Source organism: Ochotona curzoniae, unplaced genomic scaffold (assembly GCF_017591425.1).
Source record: "Ochotona curzoniae isolate NIBS_2020 unplaced genomic scaffold, NIBS_Ocur_1.0 scaffold_3208, whole genome shotgun sequence".
Lineage (NCBI taxonomy): Eukaryota > Metazoa > Chordata > Mammalia > Lagomorpha > Ochotonidae > Ochotona > Ochotona curzoniae.
The window spans coordinates 45,687,023-45,709,403 of NW_024467106.1; the positions used below are offsets into that span (position 1 = coordinate 45,687,023).

The window sequence follows — 22,381 nt, forward strand, 5'->3', positions numbered from 1 at the left end:
TGCCATAGGATGGCACACCAAGAAATTCCTCACCAGTTGCTAATACCCTAACACTGGATTTCCCAGCCTCTGGGATCAAAAGGAACAAATATCTGTTTATGAATTACACAGCTTATGATATTCAGCTATAGCAGCATATAACACACACCACTCCATGTGTTTGGAGTACAAACAGAATTCATTGCATGTCACCAAAATCTTGATACAAAAAAATTCCAATGACAATATGAGAGATATAAATTAAAAGACAACATCAAGTAAGGCTACAGACTTAAAGTCTTCTATTTAACATTAAGCACTTGAGTGCAGCATTGTATTAAGTGCAAGCCAGCACAATGGGTTTATCTTAGTAACGTAAGGCTGGATTAACATTAGAATAGTGAATACAAAATTCAGGAGACAGCAAACTTTAAATAGAAAATACTTCAGGTCTTGTGTGCCATAAGCAATCTCTGCCACATATTCTTTTTTAGTTATGTTTGTCTGGTTTTATAATCCCCGAGGCAGAGAGAAACTACTCTTATCACAAAAGCTCCAATGCAAGCCTGTGTGCTAATTCCCAACAATGGTGTAGCATTCCTTATCCAAAAGGCTCAGGATCACAAGTGTTTTCAGATTGTAGAGTTTCTCAGACTTTGGAATATTTGCACAATTCTTATCAGCTCAATATCCCTGTTCAGAAAAATACAGAATCATAAGCTCTCCATAACTTGAAAAAATTTAAGTGTCATATTGGCAGTCAAGAGGTTTTGGATTTGGGGATATATTTCAGGTTTACAGTTAGAGATGTCCCACGTTTACAACTCAACAGGATAAAAAATAAAGATCATATCATTAACTCAACTCAGTACATAAGATGTATCTAATAATATCCAATCTCTTTATGTCTTTTTTAAATTATGCATACTCTAGGAACATAACTCCCTTAACCTGACAAGGATTATCAATTAAAATTTCTCAGCAAACTTTCTTCTTAATGGAGTCAGATTTCCTATAAGATTGGGAACTGGAAATGTCTGCCTATCATTTCTATTACTACTCAATACTGTATCTTACCCAGTGCAGTGAGGCAGGGGATAAAACACTAATGACACAGGTTGAGAAGAGAAAAACAGCACCGTCACCGTAGAACAAATTAAATGATTGTGCATGCAGAAATCCCAAGAAAATACAAAGAACTGGGATTGACAAGACAGTTTACATGTACATCAGATTTATTTATCTATTCATGTGTCAGTTACTTGGTTGTTGTTACTCTTCAGGAGCTCCCAAAGGAACTATGTTAAGCAAGCTTTCTTTCATAGAGAATTCTGCATTAGCTTCTGCCCAGAGAAATGGGATTCTGGTGATCTAAGATTATGCCTTTTAGTTGATTAAGCAATTCCTTAATGGGAAATATCTCAGATTCAAGCTCTTATCCAGTGGTGGAGCCCAAAATTTATTCTCCTGCTGGTAGCACTGCTATTGTTACTTGCCTCCAGGATAAACACTGCATCTGTTCACCATGCTAACTTTTATTTCCACATGCTGGGGCTTGTTGGTGTGGCTGCTCATTACATTTTTGTCCTTGGAGATTTCCTTTACATCCTGTCCTATCATCCTATCTCACTGCTACTATTACAAGAAAGGCCTTAATACAGACTTAGCTATATTTTTAATAGTACATTGTTCTAAAGTATTACATACAAAAAAGGATTAAAAAGAAAATCCCTGGGATGTTGACAAAGTATGTTTTGAGATAGTCAATCACAGATAACTTGTTTTCTCTTTTGTATTTCTGCATCTTCATATTCTTATTTCATTTTTATAAACAAGAAGAAATAACATGCTTAATTTTTTTAAAGAAGCTGCATACAGGGCGCTGTTAAACTTTTTGAAGTATTTCTGAAAACACATGAGAGCATTTATCAAGTATGTATCTGCTTTTCAAATAGCATCTCCATTCATTCACATATAAAACTCAAGTTTCATTAACCTTATTTTTTTTTTCAGAACACAAAAATGAGACTCAGAAAGGTTGAGCAATTTATACAAGTGGCAGAACTGGGATTTACATTCAGGAATACTTATTCCAAGGCCAGTGTTTTTTCAGCATAACTATGCTGACTCCCACAAGAGAGCATTTCCACATTATCACCTGCCAGTTCTAATTAAGAGAAAGTAATTAAACAATTCTCTACTCTTGACAGCAATATTAAAGCTATTGACACTTTAAAGAAATTAATATGAACAGCTCTTCATTTGCTGGAAGACACTATTTTGAACCATAAGCTACACTCTATTACAAAAGAAAAATCTCCAATATTACACAGTCATGCTTTTTCAACAGTTATGCTTTTTCAATAGTTAATTGCATTATTTATTAGTAGAAGATAAAGCATCAAAATGTTGTTTAATGAACAATATTCTTACAAAAATGTTCAGCTTCTCTAATAATAAAAGAAATAAAACTATAGTATCAATAATATATCACATTGGCACAAAAATTAAAAATGATATTAACCAGGATACACAAAAAGTGAAGCTGTCATACATATTAGGAGATAAAATAATTTACAAAAACTTGTTACAGGCTAAATGATGCATGAACACTAAAAATTCATGTGGCTGGGATCAGTGCAGTGGCATTCAGATTAGACCTCTGCCTGTGGCACCAGCATCCCATATGGGCACATTTTGAGGTCAGGCTGCTCCACTTTCAATCCAGTTCCCTGCTTATAGTCTCAGAAAACAGCGAAGAATGGTCCAAAGCCTTGGGCCCTGCACCAGTGTGGAACATGTAAAAGGGGATTCTGGCTTCTGGATCAGCCCATGTCTGGCCCATTGCAACCATTTGTAGAGTAAATCCATGGATTGAAGATATCTCTGTCTCTCTGTGTCTCTCTGTGTCTCTCTGCCTCTCTCTCTCTCCCTCTACCTCTCTCTCTCTACTTTTTCCCTCCCTCCCTACTTCTCTTTCTTTCTGTCTCCCCCCTTTCCTCCCTCCCTCCCTCTCTGCCTCTCCCCATTCTTCCATTCCTCTCTCCTTTCCTCCATTTCTCCTTATTTCTCCTTCCTCTCCCTCTTTCCTCCTTTCTGGTTCTGCAACTCTTTCAAGTAAAACAAATAAATCTTTTCAAAAAAAATATGTGGGGGCCAGGACAATGGCTCAATTGGCTAATCCTCTGCCTGCAAGCACAAACACACTATATAGGTGCCAGTTCATGTCCCAGCTGCTCCACTTCCTTCCAGCTTCCTGTTTATGGCCTTGAAAAGCAGCAGAGAATGGTTCAAATCCTTTGGACCCTGTACCCACATGGGAGACCTGGAACAGGCTCCTGGCTTCTGACTTCAGAATGGCTCAGCACCAACCATTATAGCAGTTTGAGAAGTGAACCAGAGGTTGAAAGATCTTTTTCCTCTACTCTCCTTTTCTTTATAAATCTGTCTTTCCAATAAAAATAAAATAAATCTTTTTAAAGAAAAAATATGTGACCCGATCATCCCGCTCCTGAGAATAAAGCCAAAAGAAATGAAATCTGCATATTAGAGAACTGCCTGTAACTCCATCTTTATAACAGCACATGCACAATAGCTAAGATATGGAATCAAAGGAGATGCCCATTGATTGATGACTGGATAACAAGAATGTGGTACAAACGCACTATGGAATACTACATTGTCATGAAAAAAATGGAGTCAGCATTTTTGGCAACAAAATGAACCCAAGTAGGAATCATCACGGTTATCAAAATAAAACAATTCCCAAAAGACAAATATCATATGTTCTTCCTGATCTGTGACAACTACTACACCGAGCACACAAAAAAAATCACTTCTTTGAATAAGATCAGCCTACAGGGAATTAACTGCTGCATACAGCAAGAGTCTATACTCATGAGCAATAGTACGATTTCCATTTTCATTATAGCTTACTAATATTATATATAATTGTATTTTTTCTTTTTTTTTTTCTCCTTCCTTTTCTTGGTATGTCATGATAGCTTTAAATATCACAAAGTTGAGCTTGTTACTCTGAGGTGAATGAATGTATGTAATAATTTTAGAAAATATAATAATGGGAGAGGTATGAAGAAAGGGAGTATGGGGGTGAGACCCCTATGCTTCTACATACATATCACCAAAAACGTGAAATCTACTGATTTTATGTAAACTAAACATAAGAAGAAAAAAATAAAAATACATGAGGCTTTTAACCTAATAATTCCTCTTCCAGGAATTTATCCTAATAAAATAATCTAGATATTCAGATAAAGATTTAGCTACAGATGTATTATATCAGTTCATTTTTCATTAATATAACAACACACTTGGTGTTAGGTAACTTCATAAGGAAAAGAGGTTTTTTATTTCACAGTTCTGAAGGTTCCAGGCCAGGGACCAACACTGGGTGGCTCTGATGAGGACCTCATAGCAGACAGCAGCGTATGGGATAAGACAATGCACCCTAAGACTAGAGAAGGGGCAGTTTTTCAGGGGTGAGGACTGTTCTTACAGGAACTTCTCCTTTTCTTTACACATGCCATTGTGTATATACTCTTACATATATAACAGGGAGAACAAACTTCCCTTCCCTATAAACATGTGTTTACATAAGGAAAAGAGCCAGAGAGAATAAGAAGCAGAGAAGACAGACAAAAATAAATTATGAATGGAAAAACCTCTACTCTGCTTTCAATCAGTGAATAAAGCATACTCGTACCTGTTCAACACATGAGCATGCATTCTCATAATTTAAGTCTCAGAGTCAGGTTGCTCTGCATCCAGATAAGCTTCCATACAACAAAACCTCACATCGTGGGATCTGCTCCCTATTTAGTGGACATGCATGAATCCCTCCAACAATCACATGGAGTAGAGGAAATCAGTCATTACACAAGAGAGGTTCTCCTACCTTAACAGCCTCTCCAAGAGTTTGGTTTTTGTCAGCTTCCTCACTGGAGTGCAGTTCGAGTCTGTAATTTAACTCCTGTAACTGTTGGGCCTGTTCATTCAACAGCATTTGTGCCTGTTGCTCCCGAAGTAACGCATTATTGAGTTCTTCACATGCACTTTCAAACTTCTCATGGGTGATCAGTTTCTTTAAAAGGAGTCAAAAGCCATCAGTTTTAAACAACTCATTATATCATTTACTATGCAGAACTATATTTGAATTAGCAATATCATGCGAATTTTCTAAGCATCTGATACATAAAAAAAGCAGAATTAATTTCTCCTAATTTCAGAAATTAAGGTAACAATATCACCCTCGATTTTAAATTACAATAGGCCTATTTCCAAAGTTACCATTTTTAGTGAAATACAGTATCACAAAACTTGTTCCAAATTGTACAATAAATCCATAATACTCAGTTGAAATCTTCATACAGAAGCAGCTTTTACAAATCTTTATAAGTTCCTAGACTTTTCACTGGTCATCTAAAAGTCTGTGTCCAGTGAATGCTGTCACTGAGGTCTCCCTAGCAAAACATCTACTCCAGACCATGCCTACCTCCCTACTCGCACTGTCACTATCCCATCTTGATCCGCATGCTTTGTATTGCCGTGATCTAGAGTCACCTCATTCTTTTAATGGACTGTACATGATCTTCCACCATCCATACAGGGCAATAGTTTGAGCAGAGAATCCAATTTGGAAAATGTCTGGCACTTAGTAAATACTCAACAGTTATTTATTCAATGAAAGGATATTCATATATGAACAATAGCCAATCTAAATGCACCCCATAATGCATAACAGTGTGTATAATGTCATCTCTCTCTCCCTCCCTCCCTGTTCTTTCTCTGTCACTCTGCCTTTCAAATAAATAGATTAATAAAAAAAAAACTTAAAAAGAGAGAACACAAGGAGAACACATGATTTTTTTTTAGATTTAGATATTTCCAGAAAAGGAAATGCTCTGAAAAGTCGGGCTTCCTTGACCTGCCTAACTCAGAGCAACCGTTTGCCCTTGAAGGCTTATCTACTTGAAATAATAATTAACTTCAATAATTCATGTTATCATAGGATTAATAACTAATCTGAGTCAAGATATTTAATCAGCCTAGGTGCCCTTTGAAAAATGAATGAAGAAAATAAGGTATGTACTTATAACACAATGCTTTTTTTTCTTAAAAAAGAAAAAAAAAGAAATCCTCCCCTTTGTGGGGATATAAATAAATTTGGAGAACATTAGTTTAAATGAATCAAACTAAGCACAGAAAAGACCAGTACCACACACTCTCACTCATACACAACATCTAGAAGTCAGTGTAAGACAGTAGAGAGAAGCCCAGCAGATGCTTGGAAGAGGAACGAGAGTAAGAGAGAGGTTGCTCAAGAAGTTTAAAGTCACAACTAGACAGAAGCAATAATTCTGGAGTTTTACTGCAGAGCGGAGTGACCAGGGACAATGAAGATAAATTGCATACTTCAAATTAGCTACATGATATCTAAATGGTTCACAACACAGAAATGATATTTGAAATGAGGGATATGCACATAGATCTGATTTGATGATTATACAATATATGTACATTACAATATCATATTGTATCTCATAAATTTGCATAATTAAAATATGCCAAATAAGAACAAAACATATGCACATATACACAAAAGTTGCTACTGCCTGTTGCCATAAATATTAACACTGAAAGTTGCAAACTGACCAAAATATACACATGAAAGCATATTTATTCTGACATTAAGTCCTAAAAGTCACCTTCCCAAAGAATGAGGTACTAAAAGCTGGTTGCTAGTTTTAAGGAACAAACTGAAATTCATATTTGCATTGGCTGTTAATAGTTGTATACATTTTTGAAGCATCAGGGTCATTTGAACTCTGCTCTTAACCCACATTAAAAATGGCTATGTTAATAACTAACCCAGGTACAGCCAGATTATGTGCATAATAGAATTAATTATGTTTCTTAATTTGCATGTCTTGATCTAATGTTCTTTAGCATGTAGCCTTTCTTTCTCTGCTATATAAGGCACCTTAAAATAATACAGCTAAATCGTTGGTACAAGTTAGACAAATGTTAGACATTTCTTTGGAAAGGCAACTTGATTTTAAAATAAATCATTGACTAAAAATGCTTGAGATAAAAGAAAGGAGATGCTATTCCAGCCTCCCACATACACATAACACCAAAATATCAATCTCTTCCACTGGAGGCATTTTATAAGAGAAGTCTTCTGAAGAAAAAGAAATGAATGAGAGTTTGAACTGTGCTTCAACACCAAATATGGCGAAATCAAGTGAGAAAATCACAATTTCCAAGGCAGCTGGTACTCACCGAGTGCTGAGATTCATTCAGTTGCATCTGGAGACCCTGGGCTTTGTCAAGCTCCTTCTTCATCTCACTCACATTTCGTCTGAATTCTGTGACTTCCAGGCGCAGTGAGCGGCGCTCCACTTCAGCTGCATGCAGTCTTTGAGTAAATCCAAATATCTGCTTCTGTAATGATGCTGTGCTTTTCTATTATTTAACAAGAGCAATTTTACAAGGAGTAACTGCAGATCTAGTAATAAATCAATAGCAATGAACACCTTACTAAATTAAAACTTAGAGCATACAAACAAACAATACCAGCTGGTATTGAGACTCCAAGAAAGTTGTGTTTTTCATGTGACCAATAATTTAGCTTATTGCAAATGAACACCTGAAGAAATAATCGAGATGGCTAGCACATTGAATTAACTCATGTTGTGTCTCATACAATTCTGTTGATGCGTGCTTACAAAAAATTTAGAAAAAGGGCCACGGCTTTTAAGTTTTGTTATCTGGGCAATTTTTCAGAAATGTCTTTTTTATTTATTGTATGTATTAGGTTTACAGGAAAATGTAGATGCATTCACACACAACTCCTTTCAATTCTAAATAGCGCTGATGCAAAATTAAAGCTCTAAGTCCTAAGGTCACTTTGAAATGGAGCTGTGTACATACCATAATGGGCACATGACCACGCCAACCGTACTTGAGGGCCAGTGTGTTGGCTTTGTGAAGGCCACGGGCCAGCCTTTGAACCAGGGAATCCTTTTCCACATACGTGATACTCCGGCTGTTGTGCAGAGGTACATTCTCCATTGCCAGGCTGATTTTATCCATGAGTTTTGCAAAAGAATTTTTGGCTGCACCCACAAGCAAATGACCACAAATTCTGGAATTGGGATCTTTAAAGAAAAAAGAAAAAAACACAAAAATGTGAATTGTATCTTGTTCATTTCCCAACACTGCTGAACATGACAGAACTTTTTTTTCAATGACATAATTCCCACTCAACTGCAGTAACCCATATAAAAAGTCCAACTTAGATATTTTCACTATGACAAAAAAGCAGAAAACAACTCACCTGCTGAACAACATACCTGAAATAAAATCTGCATGTGTTTGCAGGGTGCCGGGCACACAAATAATTTAACATTAAAAATTATTCATTTAAAAAATAGTGACATAAACCCATTTTCTATCTGCAATTACCAAAATGTGTTTCTTTAATATTAGACCATTTATATTCTCAGACAAGAAAATATAATTTGTCTTATTCTAAGGCAATTAAAATTTTATAACTACAATTACTGATTTCCCCACAGGATTTCGGTAGTCATCCCTCTCATATAATGGACTTACAGACCCAGCATATTCAACATGGCCTGCTTACTGCTAGATTCATCGGCTCCAGAATTAATAATTGTGTTTAGTGTTAATAAATAAAATTGTCAGCCCTCTTTCTAGTAATTGGTATTCCAGATAATGGTTAATAGGTTTATTTATGCATTCATAAAAGTCATGTAATTTAGTTTTCCCACAGCTAGGCAGATCTTAGTCTGTCATTACTTGTCTTATGATGCTATCTGTATAAAATCACACATGATGAGAATACTTAGATTCAGCAGTACCCACTCCATATTTCAAATCTGCACTGTTGGGAGTTCCTCCATATTTTATCTTTGGGTCATGAGCACAAAAAGAAAATTTAGCCTGTTTTGCCCCTCAAAAAATGTCTTATAAACAGAAAGCAAATATAACCTTTAATAATGAAGAGCAACATGGAGAAGGAGCTCAAAACAGTGCTTTTCTGTCACACAAAAATCTGCTTTACAAGACCTTGCATACTGACATTTAAACTTAATTCCATTTGTTTTATTCTTCAATGTATAAAGGCAAGTAATAAATTAAAAATTAATGCAACAATAAGAATTCCTATCATGGATAATAGCATATCAGGAAGTAAAGACACATTGCCATATGTTCACTGAAAAGGAGGAATCCCAATGAAATTGTTAAATATACCCTGATAGTATGATACCAGATTTTCCACCACTGCCAATAACTACAATGCCATGATGCACATGAACAGCAGAATGCTGAACATTTTTTTACTGTTGCTGAAGGATTTGCAATAATATTTGGGAAAATGCACAGCTCACTGTTGTCCCCTACAGTCCTAAAACTTTTGCCACACTGTACAAAATGGCACCTGACGTACCACTACTGGAGTTCTTGATCTGTTGGCCATCAAGTCTGGGCTACCCAGACCTGTGTTGGGTGGAACCTTTAGAATGCCACATTGCTGCAGTTCACTGAGTCAGAAATGAGTTCACTCCCAGCTCAGCATATACTCATTCCTTTCCCTAGCCTTTTCCTCTTTAAACAAAATGGCGCTCAGTTGGACTCTAGCAGGCCGACTGGGCTGTGAAATCTACCCTTCTCCCTCACTGCCAGTCTGGGATCTGCTGCTCTGTCTCTGCTCCTGGTCAAATCAAACAGACCGGCAGGACGGACAGTTCTTTGTCTGGGTTCACTATCCAACCCTTCTCACTGCTGTGGCTCTACAAAGCTGCACACAGATCAGTGGCTTTGTTTCTTCCCACCTCTCCCGCAGCTGCTGCAAAACCTCCCTCCAATGCACATGCTGCTGATTCCCTCCCACAGTGTCAAATGCTCTTCCTGCTCAGCATGCCCACACAGGTCAGTGGCATTGCACCTTCCTGCCACTCCCACAGTCTGTCTGTGTACTGTTTGTCATTGCCTAGGCGGCCCTCACTCCCCTCTCCTGCCTTGTGCAGGCTTCAGGCAAAAGAATCCTAATATGCCAGGATCCTAATGTTTGCTCACACAATTGCATTCGGCCTTTAGTTCTGGCTTTCTTGCTAGGATCTATATAGCTGATACAGACACAGTCTCAAGTTTCTGCAGGTTTCTACTTATCTGTCTCAAGAGGTCCTGGTGGCTCTCACAGCATTCTGGGTGATCTGAGGTGAACTCTTGTTATTTCCTGGATCCCTCCCTTGGCTGGTTTGCTCCCCAATGGTGAGGCTTTGTGATCTGGGGGCTTTTGGAAGCCCATGGCTTTCCACAGTTTTGACTTCCCTTATGGGTGCTGGAAACCATGCCTTGTTCCTGTGGCTCCTAGACACTTGTGCCCTTTGGAGGACTTCCACAGAAGTCTGCTTAATCAGACTCCATTTGTATTAGCTCCAAATCTACAGGATTCATGTCCACAGGTTAAGCTTCCTTCCCATTCACTCATTCTCCTCTTGGGCTACAGGGTACAGGCCACAATTCAGGGCATTTTCAGCTGATTTTCCACAGGTTTTCCTCCTCCACACAGCTCTACCCTCCATTCACCTAATGCAACAACTTTCCTTCTCCAGTTCAACACAGCAGCCACTTTTCTCTTGCCACTCTTTCTCCACTCAAGGATATACCTTCCTACCTGACCAGCCATCTTGTTATCCAATAAGTTTAATTCTATATGCCATTCATTACAAACATGTTAAGAATTCCCAGGAAAAAAAGGCATACAATTATAATTAAAATATAATCCTTTGCTAATAATCACAATCATCATGTAAATTGTGAGAAATATTAAGTAGTTTTTATAGCAATCAGCATATAATATAGCTCACTAATGTAATGGAAATATTAATCTACAATATCATTACACAGGTCACTTGTAAATGAATGGACAAATAGTAAAATTCATTTTATTTATAATACTTAATATAAAATACCATTTTAGTGCCAAACATATGTACTCCTTGTTTCTCTAAAAACTTTTACTCCAATATTCAGGCAACTGAAAAATCACCTACCACATGACCCAGCAATCTCACTCCTCAGGATATATCAAAAAGAACTGATACATACACATGAGAAAGCAACCTGCACCACAGTATTCACTGCAGCACAATAAACAATTGCAAAAACATGGAAACAATCTAGATGCCCTTTGAAAGAGGACTGGATAATGAAACTGTACATCTACTCTATGGAATGCTACTTAGCTATCCCAATTGGGGACCATTATGCTCAGTGAAATGAGCCAATTCCAAAAGTACAAATATCATATGTTCACTCTAGTATAAGAAAACCTCCATCAAAAATACAAAACAAAAAATAAAGGTAAACAAACATATACTTATAATCTCACAAACAAAAATGTAATGGAGACCAGAGTACCACGTATCACGGAAAATCAACAGAATGCATGTCTACTATTGAATAAAAGTAGGCTCTCAATGAAACCTCTAAATATACACAGACAACAGAATACTAAACCCTCTGCCATTGCCTATACTAACAGTGTCATGATCTACATAAAGAGCAGAAAGTTTGGGCCAAGACTACGCTGATGGACTATTTTACCATGAAACACAGAAGACAAGGTGGTGGAGGGAGGAAGAAAGAACTATGCTTGCAAAAATTGTAAAACAGGGGAGAGTCTTCATACTCAGGAAGGCTGAGAAATATTCTACAAGGATAATCATCATCATCATCACAATACAGAACAGTATAGTACTAATGAGCAATGTTAATACTAGTAGTGCTATTAGAAAACACTGTTAACTGCAGTAAATTCTAACTTAGGGACCAGAGTTGTGCCACAATGGGCTAAGCTTCTCCTTGCAATGCCAACAGCCCAAATGGCAATTAGTTCAGTTCCCAGCTGCTCTCATCCCTTATAATGTGCCTTGGAAAGCAGCAGAAGATGGCTTAAGTGCATGGGTCCCAGACCCATGTGGATCTGAAAAAAGCTCCCAGCTTTAGCCTGGCCCAACCCTTTATTTTGCCACCATTTGGAGAGTGAAATAGCAGACAGAGATCTAGCTATGTAACTCTGCCTTTCAAATAAATAAATAAATAAAACTTTTAAAAAATAAATTCCAACTCATTACATACACTCAGTAACAGTCTGTCACCTCTTACATCCATCCCTCTTCCCTACATCCTATGTTTAATATTTCTCCAGTCTCTTCCATTCTTTTCAGATAATGATCATATTTCACCAGGCTACTGCAAGTCTCCCTTCTCTTATTTATTTATTTTTTTTAAAGATTTGTTTTTATTATTTTTTCATTGGAAAGGTGGATATACAGAGAGGAGAGACAGAGAGGAAGATCTTCCATCCGATGATTCACTCCCCAAGTGAGCGCAACGGGCCCATACTATGCCGATCCGAAGCCAGGAGCCTCTTCCGGGTCTCCCACACGGGTGCAGGGTCCCAAAGCTTTGGGCTGTCCTCACTGCTTTCCCAGGCCACAAGCAGGGAGCTGGAAGGGAAGCGGGGCTGCCGGGATTAGAACCGGCGCCCATATGGGATCCCAGGCGTGCTAGGCGGGACCTTAACCACTGCGCCACCGCACCGGGCCCTATTTATTTATTTATTTATTTATTTATTTATTTATTTATTTATTCATTTAAGTGTCAATAGTTACAGAGAGGAAGAGACAGGGAGAGAGATCCATCTACTGGTTCACTCCCTAGACGGCTGCAATAGCCAGGACTGAGCCAAGCCAGAGCCAATAGCTTATTTCAGGTCTCCCAAGTGGGAGACAGTGGCTCAAACACTTGACCATCTTCCACTGCATTTCCCAGACATATCAGCATGGAGTGGATCTAAATTAGAGCAGCCAAGACATGAACTAGTGCCCATTTGGGGTACTGGAATCAGACGCAGCAGCTTTACTCACAATGCCACAACACTGGCCCCAGCCTCCTTATCTTTCCAAAACACAAATCAAGTCTTGTGACATCCCTTGCTTTTAAGCCTCAGTAACTCTCCTCACATCCAGCAGCATATTTCAAAATCCTTAAAACAGGGTTCCAAAGACCTACAAGCCAGGCTTGCAAACTTTGCAGGAAACAACCTACTCTGCAATTTCTCATTTATATGCAGTTCCTTTCCAGTAATGCCAACCCATCACAAATTTACAACATTCCTTCTCAATACAAATTATATTTATGTTTCTAAACTGCTACTATTTGGAGAAATATGAATGTGGAAATTAGTTTTCAAATTCGGAAGCAAATGATTGCAATTAGACATCCACTTCAGAGCAATGTTCTAGACACTTTCTGGGGCCAACCATTTGACCTAACAGCTAAAATACCTACACTTCAGATCAGGATTACTGGGTTCAAGTCCCAGCTCTGCTCCTGACTTCCTGTTTATGCATACACTGGGAAGCGGCAGGTGGCTGAGATCCTATTGCCCAAGGAAGACCTGGATTTGGCTCCTAACTGCCAGTACCAGTAGAAATCTGGTAAGTGGAACAGTGGATAGGAGTCGTTTGCCTCATAAGTCAATGTTTTTTTTTAATAAAAAGTAGTGATAATAGCCCCAAAGACTTCAGGAAAAAAGTGTTGTATTTATCTTAAGTCATGAAAACGGTTGTTTGATACAGGCAATAGAAGAGATGAGAATTCTAGCAGAGTTGGCTGGAAAAACAGGCAAGATATAAATACTTAAAATAATTTAATATAGGAAAAAAACGGTAATGCATGACAAATGATATGTCTTAATTAGTGTAAAAAAAAAGGGATTACTGAAAAGGTTGTCACTAGCTGGTCATCTGGGCACAAAGAAAGCTTAATGATTGTGTCCTTGTTCATAGTAAAAATAAACCCAAGTAGACTCAAGATTAATGTTTATTAATATATGAGCATTATAAAACATAAGCATTATAACCTTGACATAAGGCTAGTTTTCCTAAGTAAATCACTATAAGGAGAATCACAAATAAATTATGAAGACTTTTAACTATATAAAAAAATCCCACAGAACTACAACCCCAACTGGAAAAATCATTTGCATGATATATGGCAAAATGTTAATTTAAATGTAAACAAAGAGTTTTTATACTTTTAAACAAATCTATGCTTCCAAAAAAAGGAATTTTGAGAAGAATATGGATACGGATGAAACAAATGAAAGGTGTACAACCCAACTAATACTCAAATAATGCAAATAACATGGTATGCCTTTCACTTAATAAAAATAAAAATCGTCAAAATTTTTCATGCTAATGTATTTTGAAAAAAACAGAGCTTTATTATGGTTCATTAGTGTGTAATATAAAGCAAACTTTGTGAGACAAACCAGAAATACTTTCCAAATACAAAGTACACATTCCTGTTTCTTATAAATTTAGTCAAAAAAATCACACAAGTATAAAATGATTTTCTATACAGATATATTTAAACTATGATACAGGTTCTCATAGCACTGTTCAACATAATGAAAAATCTATTTCAATCAAAAACTGATTCACTGAGTAAATTATAATATATATATATATATATGCAATAATGCAACAGTGTTTAGATAAATACTATTAATGATATAAGATCAAATTTATGGACTCTAGAAGATATTCATTGTCCACTAAATGGAACAAAGCTAAAATGAGACATGACTGTATGGCTCCCACATTTAAAATTCTATGTGCTTGTGTGTGTGTGTGTGTGTGTGTGTGTGTGTGTGTATGTGTTTGTATACCTGTACAGGAGATCTGTAGAAGTCATCAAAATGTTAAGAACAGTTCTAGAAAATATTTATTTCCATATTAAGTAAAAATTTTACACTGAGCATAAGTACTTCCATAGAAATAATGAAACTTTTTCATATCTAGCACTTACACAAGAATACTGTTTTTTACTTTCATCATTTAATGCAACTGCTCTTCACTGTTTTATTCATGTTGGTTAATATTTTTTTAAAAAAGGCAGAGAGAATGACCAAGAGCTCTTCTGCCTTCCGGCTCAAATATCCACAACAACCAGGACTGTCAAATGCCTGTAACTCAGTTCAGGTCTCTTTCACCTGACTGGCAGGGGTCCAAATGCTTAGGCCATAATCGGCTGCCTCCCAGCATACTGATTAGCAATAAACTGGAATCAGAAGCCACTACTCAAACTCAGGCATGCCAAATGAGATGCTAGTTTCTTTTAGGAATAGTTATTTGGTGACTCTGGTTCTGGAGGCAGGGCCATGGTAGGAAACACAAGACCTGCCAGGTCTGGGGACAAATCTGGTAGGGGTCTCGTAAAGGCGCTTCAACCAGGTCAAGAGCACAAGAGTCAGGTCTGGGGACAGCTGGTAGGGTTACTCAGTTACTGGTGTATGCCAGGGCCAGAGCTGGGGCTAGGGTAGGCCAGGCCATTGCACCCACCAGCTCATACAAGAGCTGGATCTGGGGAATGGCGTATTAGTGACTCAAGGGATCTCTTCAAATGAGCCATTGTACCCCCAGTGCACGGGAATAGGCTGAGTAAGATGATTACAGCTGCAAGCACTCACATGGGATCTAAAGCAAGGAACCAACCTAATACAAGAGTTCTGGAGGGGCCACACAACCAGGTCAAGACACCCACAGATATGTACAGCAGATAGGGCAAGTGGTGGTTCTGACCAGCCTGCCAACTAGTGCAAGAACCAGGGGAAGAACTAGGGGCAGCCCAGGTGGGATGACCTAGTCAGGAATGGGCCCCCTGAAATGCATAAAGTACCTTAGACTGACAGGATTCCTGACCTCAGGGACATTCCAGACATCTGGTCTGACTATAAAGTATATGTTTGTTGCAAAACTGAGCCACCTCCATGACTTACTCCAGAGAGAGGATAAAGAACACACCTAGATGCACATGAAAGGGAAGTGGTTCCTCTAATTGAACAGAAAAACTGAAGCACCTTGTCAAACAGTGGAAAGAACTGCAAGTGGCACAATACTTCAGAACAAATTCTGTGGAATGCACCTAGGTGTACCGACACTGAAGTAGATAGATAACCAACAGACTTCAGAACTTACAGAGAAGAAATGATGAAGATTTCCTGTGAGAATGCAGAGCAAGTCGCTTTGTACACAATGACCACCCAAGTAATACCTCTGGGCCATTCTTCCCATGACTGAGCCCTCCGCAGTGTCACTGAGAGACCACCTCCAGCCCCTGGCACTAAGGTAGCATGACAACAAGAAGCAGCTTCCCAACCCCACAACACACTTCGCTCTCGCCTCCTTCCCCACATTCCCACCAGTGTCCCATGTGTGTCTACAATCCCCCTCAATTCTGTAATGAACATTTAAAATTTTTAATAAAAAGAAAGTGCAAAAGGAGGGGGGAAGCACTATGTACTATCTTTCTCATTCATTCAGTAGTTGGTAACAAAATATTTCATACAAATAAGGCACTTATTAGGCAATGGGGAAAGTAGATTAAGGATTAGTAAATAACACAATAAGTATAAATGCCCCAAAGAGGGATCACACAAATGATATTTTGGGCAAAAGTCATATTAAACAGCAGTATTTAATCGACTTTGTGCTTCGGACACTTTTGGGAGTCTCTAATGGAGCCTATAGCTCACCTCGACACATTACTTTAAAGCCATAAATCAAAAACTATAGAACAAATGAAGCAAACATCATTGAAATATGGCTATCAAAATATATGCTTATTAAGCCATTAAGTGTAACAAATTACATTTAAAATATGATACAGTTGATTTCTTAAAACACATCATAATAAAAGCTGTTGCTTAGACAAAAATAAGAACATTGAACTAAAAAGTAGTCTTTAGCAAGTCATCATGGTGTCAGATTGGGAACTAAATTTTTAGTTTAAAAAGTGATGAAAATACTGCTTCACAGAAATATTGTAAAAAAAAAACATGCTAAATAAAGCTTCTGTAGTTCACTTTGCAAGGTAGCACAGACTGCACACTCAGCTGAATGACTTGGGGACGGACAAAAAGTTTTTCAGATCTTACACTCTTTTTGTATTTTGGAATATTTTCAAACACATAATGAGTGAGAAGCCCCCCCAAAAACCCAAATCTAAACATGAAATTCATTGATGTTTCACATATACCTTATACATACAGCATGAAGATGAATTCAGACCAAATTTTCAGAGTACTTGTGTTTCGGCTGCTCTCTTTCATCACATGAATTCTGTATACAGTGGCATGTTAGCAATCACTAACTTTAGATTTGGGGTTTTCAGCTGAAGGATGCTCAGTCTTCCCTAAAATATTCCACTTTTCTGAATTCTGCCTCCCCCATTCTCTCAATGTCTTTCTGAGTTAACTCTGAGGTTGGCAAAAGCTTTTGCTCCTTTTCTGAGGAGTCTTCAGTAATATTCATTTTGCCTTTCTGTCTTCCTTTGCTCTTGATCATTGTACTTCTAGTTATCAGATTCTTCTCCTTGTGCAAGTTTCTAAGCTGTGTCACCCACAGATCTACAGTCCGATTTTACTGATTGGAAAACAAGCGGGGGGATAAGGTGAGCTAAGATAATAGCAATAAGGCAGGAAAAAAAAAAAGCATGACAAGGCCCAGCGCCATGGCCTAGAGGCTAAAGTCCTCGCCAAGATTCCATACGGGTGCTGGTTCTAATCCCAGTAGCCCCACTTCCCATCCAGCTCCCTGCTTGTGGCCTGGGAAAGCAGTCAAGGATGGCCCAAAGCTGGGAATCCTGCACCCATGTGGGAGACCTGGAAGAAGTTCCTGGATCCTGGCTCCTGGCTCCGGGTTGGCATAGCACCGGCCATTGCACTCACCTGGGGAATGAATCATCGGATGGAAGATCTTCCTCTCTGTCTCTCCTCTCCTCCTCTCTCTCTATATATCTGCCTTTGAAACAAAAATAAATAAATCCTTTTTATAAAGCATACCAATAAGAAATGTAGGACAATAAGAACAAACGTTAAGTCATGGTGTCTGCCAGCTTTTATTTTAAATACTACTTTGGTCATGCCAATTAAAAGGATAGAATTTTCAGGACTATGGCCAAATGAGAAAATGTGTACAATTCTGAACATGAATTCAAGGTGATTTCAGGATATGCATTGAAAGCTAAGTACATGGTCTTTAAGTTAAGAAATGCAGTTGGGGGTATAGACAAGACTTGAGAGTCATCAGCATTCACATGATCTGGCTTTACATAGGAATGCTAGAAAAGCATTGGCTAAGAAAAGAAGGGGCACATACACATTGAAAGAACAGACTCAAGAAGGGTCCTCGAGGGAGCATGCAGTGAAAGGAAGAGAAGTAGGAGTAACGCCATGGACGTCAAAAGAGTCAAAAAAAAAAAAAAAAGGAAGCCGTTAGTAATGTTGAATGCCAAATCTTACATTTGTTTCAATTCCAGGTACAAGGGGAGTTATGCACATAAAGAAATCCTAAGGGCTACTGCTGTCACAGGAGGCAAAGCCCATGTTTGTGATGTGAGCATCTCATGTGGGTGCTGGTTTGAATCACAGCTGCTCCGCTTCTGATCTAACTCCTGGTTAATGCACTTTGGGTGCTTAGCCTCCTGTACTCATGTGGGAAACCCAGAAGTTGTTCCTGGCTCCTAACTTCCATCTGGCCCACCCTGGCCATTTCAACCATTTGAGAAGTAAACCAATAAATGGAAGATTCTTTTTTTTCTCTCTCTCTCTTCCTCCTTCTCTTTCTTACCCCCACCCCATTAACTCTGCCTTTCAAATAAATAAAATAGATCTTTTTTTTTTAAACAGAAAAAGAAATTTTCTAAGCCATTTCTTCACAAACTTTTCTGTGAATATTAAGTATTTGACACCTTGTTAAAATAATTCTGGCTATTTTGGAGTAAGGTCTGTGATTATGGATTGTAACACATTCATAGTTAATAGTCATGATTGGTTCATAGTTCACAGTGCAGGCAGAAGCAATTCTTTAAACATTCTTTTAAGATTCAGTAAAGCCTTAATGTAAGTGTGTGTGTGTGTGTGTGTGTGTGTGTGTGTGTGAGAGAGAGAGAGAGAGAGAGAGAGAGTGAGTGCACAATTAATCATTTATTAATGCATGTTACCTTTTCGTGCTACTTTGGATTACATTTACATATAAGTAACCATTTATTAATACAAATCATCTTTTCTTATTGCTTTAAATTTTATAACTATGAAGTTAAACACACCCTTGGTTTCTCAGTTTTGCCTGAAAGAGTTACTATGACCTTTAGAAAGTTACCTCCAAACACACGATGAAGGAAAGTTCTGAGCAGTACTAGCAGGGGTATACCTGGGTGATCGATCTTCCAGACAATTAAACTTCAATTGCAGAGGAAAAGTAGAACGAAATGTTTTAACATCTTGCTTCTATCCATCTATTCTTGTATTCATTCACAAATGATATAAAGCAAATCAGTACATGTTTTCTACACTGAAAATTAAATTTGAACCAGTCATATCATAAAGTTCAGCTCTCTGAAGAGTTCTTTAGTCTATTCCCAAAATGATTGATATCCCAGCCTTCGGTGAAAGTAACACTTCCCCTGTTTGAGGTAAATGATCTCTTGCAGGCACACCATTTGGATATCCAAAAGAGGCAATTTATCTCAAGTGGGCAAACACTATAATAAAAGCAAGAAGGTTGCCACCTGTCCAGTATTTACAGAAGCAACATGCAAACTGGGGCTCTCTGCCCACTGCCTAACAATATATCATCAAAGTTTAAGAAGACAACATGGCAAGAACCACTAGCACTCTGAATGGTGAGACCAAGTTACCCGTACTCAAGTTCAAGCGTTATGAGAAGTTAAAAGCTGATATGCTAGTTTCACTGAATATTCATCAGTGTTTTAAAAGGAGACACATTTGTGGATGTTTATAGGACATCCCTATATTCATGGGAGCTGGCTAAGAAGGCCCCATTGATTCCTAAAACCCTGTGATTTAGGAACTTCTGTTGATCAAACTTCACAGATGACAATATTGAAGTTGAGAAGGAATTAAGTAATTTCCCCAATATCACACAATAGAAAACATTGAAGACTAGACTCAGATATAATGCCCAAGTTTTTAATCAATATTCTACTGCATACCTAACATGGTTATGAGTCAGTCTTCTCCACAAAATATTTAGTAATATGAGTATAATTCGAAACTTACAGGTAAGCACCTAATATTTAGGAAGAATTAATTGTTGAACTGAATTTTCGCATCTTCAAACAAAGATAATATAAGAATCAACATAATTATTTTTATATATTAATAGTATATATTAAAAAACTGCTACTTAGGACTGGCACTGCGGAGCCATAGGTTAAGCAGTCATCTGCTGAGCCAGCATCTGGTTCAAGTCCTACCTGTTCCACTTTCAATCTGCCTCCCTGATAATGTGCCTGGGGATGCATGGAAGATGGCCCAAATGCTTGGGTCCCTGCACCCATGCAGGAGATGTGGTCCTGGTTCCTCGGTCCATTGCAGCCATCTAGGGAGTGAGCCAGCAGAAGGATGAGATCTGCATCTCTATATCTCTCTGTCTCTCCCTTGCTTTCTGCAATTCTTTCAAATAAAACAAGCCACTTCCTTTTTAAAAGTGTGAGGGGTGGGAAGCAGGAGCACTGGAGCACACAGAATTTAAACAACTTACCCATGGCCACACAGCTGATACCTGAACCAGAATTCAACATCAATGTTCCTGCTTGAACCTAGCAATGTTGACTTTCTTTTAGGGCACTTCAGCAAATTCAGTTTAGAAAATGAATCAATACGGGCTGGTACAGTGATACAGCAGGCTGATTTTCCGCCTGCGGCACAAGCATCCCATATGGGTGCCAGTTAGAGTCCCAGCTACACCACTTTTGATCCAACTCCCTGCTTCTGGCTTGGGAAAATGCTGGAGGATAGCCAAAGGCCTTGGGACCCTGGATCTACACGGCACACCGAAAGCAGGCTTTGGACTGTCTCAGCTCTGGCTGTTGCAGCCATTTGGGAAGTAAAACAGAGGGTAGATGATCTCTCTCTTTCTCCCTCCCTCCCACTCTTCCTCCTGTCCTCCCTCCCTCTCTCTCAGTCCCTCCCTTCTTCCCTAAATCTTTCAAGTAAAAATAAATCTTTTTAAAAAAGAAAATTCATCATTAGCAGCTTTAAAATACAAAGGTCTGTGTGTATATACATGTGTGTTGTCGCATACTCACTACTGACCATGACAACACTGTCAGAGCAAAATTGATGGCAAGAGAACAGCTGTTTTTATTTTTTAAGTCATCACTATATTGCCAGGTGCTAAACAAGATATTCAATAAATGCTAAAAAGAGACAGAAATAAGATACCATCTTTATTTTAATTAGAGAATCTGAAGTATTGTAAAGTTAAATAACTTACCTCAGCTGCATAACAACTGACTACTAGCAGAGTAGGATACAAAATCAAACTGCTTTATTCAAAGCCAATGTTCTTTCCACTGTGCAATAATGCTTGCCTACTTAGGCTATTTGTACACTTCAATCAGAAACTTAACAGTGACTATATAAGCCATCATGCTTTACATTCATTATTTTATTATTTGGTGATAACCACTCACAGACTTAAAGTATCTAAAAATATGTTCCCATACTTTCTGTTCAAATACCTGAAATATGTACTGGAGGAACACAAAAGTGAAACTGCAATACCAAGAAAAGATAACACATAAGCTTCTCCTTGTGTATAAAAGAATTATCCTATAATATGTCCAAGATGGTCAACTTTACTTCTGCAAAAGGTCCACAGTAATCATTTCTGTACCAAATAATAATTACCAACCTCTCATGCCCAAATTCTTTCCACCACTCCTTATGATCCTGATACATATTCCATCCCTCTGAATAATTATCGCTTTTTCTGTAAACATGTCTAGAAATCTCCCCTCAAAACAAATGTTTCTGGGCCTGGCAAGGTAGCCCAGCTGTTAAAGTCCGCACCTTGCACATGCCGAGATCCTATATGGGCACTGGTTCTAATCCTGGCCGCCCCATTTCCCATCCAGCTCCCTGTTTGTTGTCTGGGAAAGCAATTGAGGATGGCCCAAAGCCTTGTGACCCTGCACCCACATGGGAGAACCAGAGGAGGCTCCTGGTTCCTGGTTTCAGCTCAGCTCAGCTCCACTGCTGCTGCTACTTGATTAGTGAATCAGTGGATGGAAGATCTTTCTCTCTCTCTTTTTCTCTCTGTATATCTGACTTTCCAGTAAAAACAAATCTTAAAAAATGTTTCTACAAACAAATAAACAAAAAGACTAGAATAGATAGACAGAGACCAACAAGGAAAGCTTAGAAACAGACAGGAAATGGTCAGCGGGGATGCACTTAGAACTCACTGGGTGG

General features: G+C 38.3%; 1 protein-coding gene across 1 annotated transcript in view; it reads right to left on the bottom strand.

Moving 5' to 3' along the window:
- The window catches only part of CCDC171 (coiled-coil domain containing 171), a 301,385-nt gene that overhangs the window by 138,283 nt on the left and 140,721 nt on the right, over positions 1 to 22,381 (bottom strand). The window contains exons 19-21 of the mRNA XM_041004524.1: positions 7,933 to 8,159; positions 7,282 to 7,464; positions 4,895 to 5,080 (exon numbers count right to left, since the gene is read on the bottom strand). Coding sequence (XP_040860458.1) covers positions 4,895 to 5,080; positions 7,282 to 7,464; positions 7,933 to 8,159 — 596 coding nt within the window. The remainder of the gene's footprint in view (positions 1 to 4,894; positions 5,081 to 7,281; positions 7,465 to 7,932; positions 8,160 to 22,381) is intronic.